Source organism: Cyprinodon variegatus, unplaced genomic scaffold (genome assembly GCF_000732505.1).
Source record: "Cyprinodon variegatus isolate N-32 unplaced genomic scaffold, C_variegatus-1.0 Scaffold823, whole genome shotgun sequence".
Taxonomy (NCBI): Eukaryota; Metazoa; Chordata; class Actinopteri; order Cyprinodontiformes; family Cyprinodontidae; genus Cyprinodon; species Cyprinodon variegatus.
The window spans coordinates 168,203-178,272 of record NW_015151276.1 but is presented as its reverse complement, the minus strand read 5'-3'; the positions used below and the strand labels follow the sequence as shown (position 1 = coordinate 178,272).

Below are 10,070 nucleotides of genomic sequence, written 5' to 3'. Positions count from 1 at the left end.
GATGACGTGATGTGAATTGGAGCTATAGAAATAAACTGAATAGAATCAAACAGCAGCTGGTTTGTTTTTGTCGCCACATTTTCTTCTCTGTTCTAGTGGCTTTCTTTCAGTCCACTGACCAGCAGTGTGCAGCAGCAGATAGAAGTGTATCTGAACCCCCAAACTAATCACTTCAATGATTTCTGCCGCTTTTAATGAAGCTCTAGATAAAACAGGTGTGTTGTTGGTGTCTTTATGCAGCTTTCATCCATTTAACTGTTTTCTCCTGATCCGGCTGTAGATGTGTGACGGAGGCGGCGGTCATACCCCCCCACCCCCATCCCACGGCCATCCTGCTGGGTGCTGCCATGCCCTCTTAGCTGTGAACCTGCATGCATGCTTCATGCTCTGTGCACGGAGACCTGAGACTGAACAGAAATCAGACAGCAGGCAGATGTGTTCAGGGGACATCCCAGAATATTTACTGCCCCTCATCGACACAATGGTGACGTGGTTTTGATGTTGTGTTGGTGCAGCTCGCTGCCATCCAGCAGACAGACGTCCAGAGCCGCTGGCTGTGGATCAGGGCTGGACTTAGCGGCTGTTAGCGTATCGCCGGCAGAGGAGCGTCCACACTGCAAAAACAATCTAGAAATAAGTAAAAATATTTTCAATTATCTTTAGGTATGTCATTAGTTCTTTAATCTTAAAATAGCTGGATATGCACTTGAATAGAAAATCCATTTTTTCTTATTTTAAATATAAATATTCTGTAAAAGTTTAAAAAAAAACTTACCTCCTCAAATCAGAACAAAAGCAGTAATTTTAAGAAAAAAAGACTTATTTAGATCTACTTTCTTTTTTCTTTGCAATGTTTGCTCCTTCAGTTACAAGCTAATGGGTGTTTGATTATTTGATTCTAAAACTGTTAAGATGACCAGCAGCGTGGCGTTGACGGCAGCCTCGGCTGTAGGAAGCCTGCAGAGCCGCTTCTTCATCTCTCCAAAGATCAGCAGCCTTTACAGCTAATCATAAATGTCTGAAAAAGTTTCCTCTGAGGATTTTGGAAACAGGATAAAGGAATCTTCAGATTTGCAGAACAGCTCCCTCTAGTGGTCAGAGAGGTAACCTGTAGGTAAAACTAAACATTTAAACTATTTAAGTCACATAGTTGGAGCTTTTTCTTAGGCAGAGGTTCCCAGACGTTCAACCCTCTGTGGATCAGAAGGTGAAACATTTGGGACCAGAGTCGACTTAAGATCCAAACTATTGGCTGAGTTTACAAACATCTCTTCAATTAAACGCGACTGAATCAACTTTAAACAGGATAAAGAACCAGAGCAGCTGCTTTTCTGCTTTTTAACTGATGCGTCTTGCAGCACTTTAACATAAATGTTTAATTTCTGCAGTGATCTCATCCTCTCTTCCTGGTCTAAAGTTGGTCTAAGCTCAGACCTAAATGTCCAGATTCAGTCTGTAAATCAACCGTCTGGAGCGTTTAGATTTCCATGCAGCCGATCCGACCTCGTCCCTCTTTTTTAACCGTAATCGGTGGAAAAAATAGAATAATGAGAGCAGCGTTTAAAATAATTTAAATTTATTTTTGTAATAGTGGCTTTTGGAAACATTTATTGATAAAACCTGGAATCAAACATGTGGAAATGAATAAACAAACATCAGAGTTTTTAGGGCTGCAGCTAATAATTATTTTAGTAATCAGTCAGAAAGTTTTTTTTTTTTTGGTAATTCATCTAAAAAAAAAAAAGATTCTTTTGGTTATTTAGAATTTCTAAATAAATGTATGGAATATAGAAAAAAAAAAGGTTTCTTGGCCTTTTTATTTAACTGGAAACAAAATTTACTGTAATTTTATATAAGATGTGTGTAAATATTTATATTTAAAGAAAATTCTGCGAGTGGTTTTATTTAGCATCTGTGTAACGTTACTCTAGGTTTATGGGATTTTTTATTCCAGATCTTACGGCTCCAGCTCGCTAAGAGTGACTGAAGGGCAACATAGAGATGCTAACCTCAGTCAGGCTTTATTTAAGGAGCAGGTTTACTGAAAGTTTTATAAAGCTGAAGCTGTTTTGATATTTATATGTTTTAACAAACATGTATTCCTGATATGTGAAAAAACTAATTTTTTTTCTTGTCAAAATGACCATTTTAAACAAAACAACATTCTTCACATCTAGAATAAACCTTCTGAATGTCTAGAATTAATTTCAGACTGTTTTATTTTGAAAATGAAGAAATGTATTTCAGATCTACTTAATAAATATTCAGTCAAGCTGATAAACGTCAGAACGGCCACTTAAAATGTGTAAATATTTCTAGGTCTGTCAAGCTTAATTCTTACTCGTATATTTCAGATTATTTCATAATCTTCTGCAAAAATTGTAATCTAGAAAATATATTATTATAGTTCAGTCTAGGAGCGTGATTTTGATCTGGAAGAATCATATTTTAGTGATCATAAATGGAACAACAGAGAGGAGAGTGCTTTATTAAATCAGAATCAAGTTTATTGCCAAGTAGGTTTGCACTTACAAGGAATTTGACTTGGTGTTGTTGGTGCAGACAAAAAACAAAATAAGATAAAAGTGTAAAAAATGTAAAAACGGCCTGCCATAGGCCACATCTTATAAATTCACGCATTAACTCGAGCAACAATCTTCTCCTTCTTCATCTATCTTTTCCTTTGCAGCTGTAGCGCCGTTTCTCTGTCTTTTAATTAAAACCTCTGGTTCCAGTGGGGAGAAATAGGCATTTCCTCTTGCTTGTTGTCATGGTGACTCGTCGAATTGGGGCTCCACTGATAAACACGCGCAAACCTCTGGGTGGTTCTACTTAGAGTTAATTGAACTAATATCATAGCAGCCGTAGTGAAACCCAGAACTCCAACATCTATGACAGGTTTTCTTCCTTTTATGATCATGAATATTTAGATGAGCTGTGCTCTGATTGGTTGGTTTACAACGAGCCAAGCTACTGAGCAAAGACGCATCATAGCAACAAGCACTCAGTCACTGAAACATCATTGATATGGTAGGGGGACCAGACGTCCTCTTTTCCAGGTCATGTCCTACTTTTCAGACCTAAAAAAATGTCCGGGAGGAATTTCAAAATCGTCCAGGATTTAGGTCGCCTACAGTTCAGCAGATCCAGGCTGTCAGCTCCATGACTGAACTCAACCCGACATCAGCGGCCCCTGTTGTTGCCGGGTCGGGTTTGGTTGCTCCGTCCCTGGCTGGCTCGGTTTGAATGCCCGGTCCGGTCCAGTCAGCGTCCCGCCTTACGCTGGGAACAGCCCCTCGTTTCAGGAAAAGACGTTTAGCAAATCCTGCTTTGATCTTTCCAAGATTCTGAAAGCTTTCTTCGGTAAAACGCTTCGAGCAAATGAACAGCTGAGCATCCAACTTTGCAAGGATCTTCTGATAGACAATAATGATCCATGCCTGTCGAGTCTTCGGATCCTTGGGAAGAGTGTAAAAATGTCTTCACAGTCTGTATGTGAATGAATGTCAATTTCAGGGCGTGACAAAAGTACGGGCCAGAACCAAATAAGGCAACAATAAGGTGGAAGTTTAGAATAGAGAGATTTGCAGAGAAAGGAGGTGATGATGGGTTTGAACTTCTCTGTACGTCCATTTCACCCCCTGAACGATCGTTCTTCATCCATGACGATGGAAACTCGGTTCTGCATTCTATGACCGCCTTAAAGTGCCTTGAGATGACATGTGTTGTGAATTGGCGCTTTATACATAAAGTGAAAGTAGACAGGGTGTCTGCCTCACGGACTAAAACTGGTAGTTGGTTCCACAGGAGAGGAGCCTGAGAACTAAAAGATCTGCCTCCCATTCTACTTTTAGAAGTTCTAGGAACCACTAGTAAACCTGCAGACTGAGGATGCATATCATGCATTCATTCTATGATGCAAATATTATCCGTTCAAATGACAAAACAACTGAGTTCCTGAATTAGCCTAGATCTATTTAGAGTTGAGGATTTGAACCCGAGTTTGTTAAACTTGCTGTTTGAATCGGACCGCTGGAGGAAGCCGGAGTACCCAGAGAGGACCAAGACCTTCANTAGAGTTGAGGATTTGAACCCGAGTTTGTTAAACTTGCTGTTTGAATCGGACCGCTGGAGGAAGCCGGAGTACCCAGAGAGGACCAAGACCTTCACAGGGAGAACTTTAGGGATTGCTTTGACTCCAGAACCTTCTTTCCAAACCTTTGAGCAGTCGATTAAAATGTCCGATTGGAATCAAATCCTTCAACTTCCAGTCTTTCTGAAGATTGTTCCATGCTGTGGGGGCAGAGCACTGAAAAGCTGTCTTTCCAGCTTCAGTGCGGACGCTAGGTACAGACAGAAGCAAAGACTCTTGAGAAGGTAGAGAATACAGTCCAGCCGCTATTGGTTGAATGTACTCACAGAGGTATGAGGGGAGCAGACACAGAATACCCTTAGAAATCATCCTATACCAGTGAGTGAGTCTACGAGTCTCCAATGCTGGCCAGCCCACACGTTTGTAAAGTTCACAGTGGTGTGTGCGAGGCTTACAGTTTGTGATAAATCGTAGAGAGGCATGGTAAACTGAGTCTAAAATTTTAGAACTTGATCTGGGGCATTGATATAGATTGGGTCACCATAATCCAGAATGGGTAAAAACGTTGCAGCTAGCAGTCTCTTCTTCGAATTAAAACAGAAACAAAGCCTATTCCTAAAGAAGAAGCCAGTTTCTTCATCAATTGTTCAACATTTAGACTTTCATCAATTAAAATTCCTAAATATTTAAAAGATTGAACCCTTTCTGTCTCTGACTCATCCAAGGTGATAAGAGGATCGCTATTTTGCAATTTTGTCTTTGTTTTTGAAAATAACATCATTTAAGTGTTATTTGAATTTAAAGGAAGATCTAGTTTTAAAAGCCTGTGCTGAACCGAATTAAAAGCAATTTGTAAAGTAGAGACACACGCACTAGGGTTTTTTCCAAAACTGTAAAAAGCCGTATCATCGGCATAAAAATGGTAGTTAGTGTCTATTAGATCCTGGCCAACATTGTTCACATAGATAGTAAATAGTAGAAGCCCCAAAACGGAGCCTTGGGGCACTCCTTTAGTTAGTGACAATGTACTAGAACAGATTTGATCTGATTTGACACATTGGGATCGATCAGTCAGATAATTACTGAACCATCCAACAGCTTGTTTAGAGAGTCAATCTCTCTTCAAGTAAATTGTGGTTGACGGTGTCGAACGCTTTTGATAAATCAATGAAGAGTGAAGAGTGTTTAGTTTGGAAACAAATGCTTTTCTCTTATCTTTACGTCGNTTGTGTCTGTTGTCTTTTTTACAGGACAGTAAAGATGCAGAGCGGTGTTTCCCACTCACCACCAGCCACAGCTGTTGGGACGGGGTGAGGAGCGCGGAGCACGACGGAGCGACGGGCGGCTGTAAGGTGGGAGGTTCACACCCGAGGATTCTGACCAGCAGGTACAGCTTGGTTCCAGTTTGACCTCCAATCTGTGGAGTTTCAGGAGGAAACTGGGATCTGACAGCAGACTTTGTTTGATGCAGCGTTTCGTCACCTTTGACCTGCCAGTCGCCTTTTCCAGACACCTTCCAACGCTGAGACTGCGAGGCAGGGGGAGCCGCGCGTGACTTTCATGGCAGCGGCACTCTAGGGCTGCCATGGCAGCTGCTGCCGCCGATGCCTCACACTGTATCACTGCACTGACGCCGGAGGAAGAGGGACGCCGCGCCGCCGCCAAGCTGTTTGGGAGCGCCGCCCCGCTGCCACGGACGGAGAGAGAGCGAGAGAGGGACGAGGAAGGAGGGAGAGTAGGGAGAGCGAGCGGCAACGAGTGTCTGGTGTGCGGGGCCCTGTTCGTCTCGCAGGAGAAGCTCCGCCTCCACGCTTTGAGTCACGCCGGAGAGAAACCCTTCCACTGCTCACAGCCGCACTGCCCCAAGGCCTTCAGCTCCAAATACAAACTCTTCAGGTTTGGACCAAATTCCTCCTTCGTCTCCAGCCTCCAATAGGAACCTGATGGACCCGCATGTATAGATGGAGCTGCATGTATAGATGGACCCGCATGTATAGATGGACCGTCTTTTACTTGGCCGATATCCGATATTTTAAACTCATGTAGCCGATAACCGATATCGATACCGATGTTAAAGCTGGACAAAAATAAGTAGTCATTGAAAATAGCAGTTTTGTTATCCATTTCTGACACTTTGAAAAATAATATACTCAAATATATTTTCATATGTTGATATCAAATAGATTTTTAAAAAACGCGGTATCGATCTATTTTACTTTCAAAATCTGGTGAAATTTCATCGTTCTGTTACAAACTATTTTGCAAATTCTTGTGAGGTTTTGTTAGTAAAATAGATCGATACCGCGTCAATATATCAACATATAAAAATATGGCAACATTTGGTGAATTTTCGGGGGATTTCGTAGCATAACGATGACATATAGCAATATTTCATTAGTAAAAGAGATTGATATGGTGTTTTTAAATGGCAATATATCAGCATATGAAGATATTGGGATATTTTAATGCATCAATATTTTTTCCCTCGTCTTTAGAAGTTTTTAAGTCTGTAAAAAAGAAGTTTTTGAGGAAGAAGAAGTTTTTTTTTTCTACTTTTTTTTTCCTTTAGAAGCTGATCAAATATCGGGTTAAATATCGGTGGGGTGGCCGATGTCCGATATTCAGTTTTAAGGCCGATACCGATAGGGGGCCGATTATATCGTGCATCCCTATTTGAAACAGAGGAAAACCAAAAAAAAAAAAAACCCGAAACAAATAATTTCAGTAAACAGCAAAGGAAAGTTAGGAAAATGGAAAGTGATGTTTTTATGTCATCTTAAGGAATGATTGATCTGTTTTAGAGAGAAAACAGTGTTAAAAATTTCTGCCTCTTAGTTTGTAGGTTTTGGAAGTGAATTCTAAGCATCTCCTCATCAGGAAATACAGTACAGACCAAAAGTTTGGACACGCCTTCTCATTCATGTCTATGAAAATTGACTTTTGATCTGTACTGTATAAAATATGTTCTGTTTATTACCAGCTGTTAGGCACGGTGGAGGTAGCATCATGCATATGGGGAGCATTGGATGGTTTGGGTAAACCTAATTAATACGAGTCATTCTTACTTTACTAGAGTTATCATCCAGTCTGCTTATTTACATCTAGAAAAGAAAAGTTAAACGTAGATTTAAGGAGAAAAATTCTGATCATTTGTTTCTATTTGCAGTCGGCTAATAGTCGCAGAACGAATGATGCTGAAGCATCTTTGCCTTGTTTTCACAGGCATATGGCCACGCACTCTCCACAGAAGACCCACCAGTGTTCGTTTTGTGAGAAAATGTTCCACCGCAAAGACCACCTGAAGAACCACCTGCAGACCCATGACCCCAACAAAGAGGCCTTCAAGTGTGAGGAGTGTGGGAAGCACTACAACACCAAGCTGGGATACAAGCGCCATGTGGCCATGCACTCTGCCACGGCGGGGGATCTCACCTGCAAAGTGTGCATGCAGAGTTACGAAAGCACGCCCGTTCTCCTGGAGCACCTGAAGAGCCACTCGGGGAAGTCGTCAGGCGGCGCCAAGGAGAAGAAACACCCCTGCGACCACTGCGACCGCCGCTTCTACACGCGGAAGGACGTGAGACGGCACATGGTGGTCCACACGGGGCGGAAAGACTTCCTGTGCCAATACTGCGCCCAGCGCTTCGGCAGGAAAGACCACCTGACGCGGCACGTGAAGAAGAGTCACTCGCAGGAGCTGCTGAAGATAAAGACGGAGCATCCGGACATGTTGGGCATCCTGACGGCCGGATCGCCGCAGTGTTCCATCAAGGAGGAACTCAGCCCCATGATATGCGGCATGGGGCCCAACAAGGAGCCCATGATGGGGAAGTCCTTCCCCGGTGGGGCCGCCTTTCCCATGAGCATGTATAACCCCCACCATCTGCAGACCATGCCTAATCCTGGGGTGGGTCCCCCGCACCCCCCACTGATGCCCAATTCCCTGTCTGCCGCCATGGGCATGGGCTGCCATATGGAACCCCCCGTATCCATTCATCCGCACTCCCATCACCACCACCATCACCACCACCATCACCACCACCACCATTCCCCCCCACACCAGCCCGTGGCTCCCCAGCAGCACCAGCCCCCCCAGCCGGCGCCCAAATACCAGCTGGGATCTACCTCATACCTGCTGGACAAGCCCTTGAAGGTGGAGATGGAGAGTTTCCTCATGGACCTGCAGAGCGGCCTGCCTGCCCCGCTTCCCTCTGCAGAGCCCCATGCTGCTGCCTCCCCCCCCAAGGATGGACTGGAGCCCTCTTCTGGCCTAGCCGATGAACTCTGCGGGGATCCCCTCCTGTCCAAGAGCCCCGCCGTGATAGCCGAGTCTCTGTGTGCTGCTAACATGGACTTCTCCCACCTGCTGGGCTTCCTGCCCTTAAACCTCCCTCCTTACAGCGCCCCCATGAGCACAGGAGGACTGGTTATGGGCTACACCTCATCTGTGACCTCCTCCACTTCTTCCTCTTCCAACTCGTCTCTGCACGCCGCCGAGCCCCACGCCGCCGCGGCAGCAGCCGCCGTCGCCGCGGCGCCTCTTACCTCTTTGCAACCTCAACCTCAGGAGCAGCAGAGCTCCAGTGGGGGTCTGGGTCTGGGATCCCTGCACCCACTTCCACCAGTGTTCAGCTCCAGCCGTAGCACCACCACGCTGCCTCGCTTCCACCAGGCCTTTCAGTGACCCGAACAGCCGAGGCGGGCGCCGCCGCTCCGCTGGGATCTTTCACTGATCTAAACGAGGCTTGAACAGAAAAAGAAAAGTCGGGGAATTAAGCTGAAAAATAGATCGGAAAATGAACACTTGGAAGCCTTAAATGAAAGTTAGCGCACAATAGCTTTTGATTGAGCCTTAAAAGGAAGTGGAACCCCTTTGAACAGGAAAATTTCAGAAAAGAAGTTGAAGCAGCTTTTATTTGGGCTTTTTCTCCCTTCTATAGATATAACAACGTATTAACCCTTGTTTTTTTTTTATTTGTTTTTTTTATTTACGTCCCCTTTTTCTCCCCCTTTTTAGTAGAGTAGAGGGCAGGATCAGTAGGCCTGAAGGCGTGGTACTGCATACTTAAAGTAATAATGGAAAAACAAAAAAAACTACCATCATTTTTAGTGGAGATTATTTGTCTTGTTGTGACCCAGAAAAAAATATAGTTTGAAGTGAAAATCTTGTTTTCTGTTCTCCCTTTTCCCCCGACGTAAGAACTTTAAAGAACGTGTCGTATCTTTTACGAGGCGCGATAATCCAGATCGATTTGGAGAGGAGGGAGCTCAGCGGGGGAACGAAGAGAGACGTCCATCCGATGACGTAACCGCCGCCTCCCAAAGCAAAGTGCTCTTCTAATCATAGGAGAAATCACATCTCCCTCAGAAGTCCCGCCAGTCGGGCTCGTCCGCTTTCCGCTCTTAGATCTACGGGGCGGGGAACACGAATGGAACCGTACCACAGCGTTCTGTCGCCGTTTCTCAAGAAAAGCACTTTTTGGTTTAACCGAAGGCACTTCACTTCTCGCCTGCTCCGTTGAACGGATCCGTACGAAGGCTCCGGAGATCCCAGAGCCTCCGTGGGATTCTGTTCAATCACAAGTTGACACGTTTGCAAAACCGAGTGTAAACTTTAAACCAGGGGAAGGATTTTTCCTCTCGGCTCTAAGGCCCGTCCGTACTCCGCCACGATAACTTCTGCCACTTCCCAATCAGTTGAGAAACTTCTTTGCAGGATTCCGGGAGCGGAGCGACAAGACGTCCAACTGACGTTCTCTCTGCTTTAACCCCGCCTACTTCGGGTCGCTAACTCATCCCTCCGTTGTCCCAGACAGCAGTGAAGGGGGATGACTCAGAAATATGGCGTCAGCCTTAAGGACTGGTAATAATCCGACAGCAGTGTGTCACAATTAGCTTGTCGCAGGTATGACGCAGATATTTTTGATTTATGCCCAATATTGAGGCACGCCACAACGCCAGAGGGCCAATCCGGAAC

The 10,070-nt window shown here is 44.5% G+C and overlaps 1 protein-coding gene across 1 annotated transcript in view; it reads left to right on the top strand.

Moving 5' to 3' along the window:
• The window catches only part of plagl2 (PLAG1 like zinc finger 2), a 67,986-nt gene extending 57,922 nt beyond the window's left edge, over positions 1 to 10,064 (top strand). The window contains exons 2-4 of the mRNA XM_015396826.1: positions 5,344 to 5,480; positions 5,565 to 5,989; positions 7,316 to 10,064. Of these exons, the coding sequence (XP_015252312.1) occupies positions 5,679 to 5,989; positions 7,316 to 8,777 (1,773 nt within the window). The 5' untranslated portion in view covers positions 5,344 to 5,480; positions 5,565 to 5,678 and the 3' untranslated portion in view covers positions 8,778 to 10,064. The remainder of the gene's footprint in view (positions 1 to 5,343; positions 5,481 to 5,564; positions 5,990 to 7,315) is intronic.
• The last annotated feature ends 6 nt before the right edge of the window (positions 10,065 to 10,070 follow it).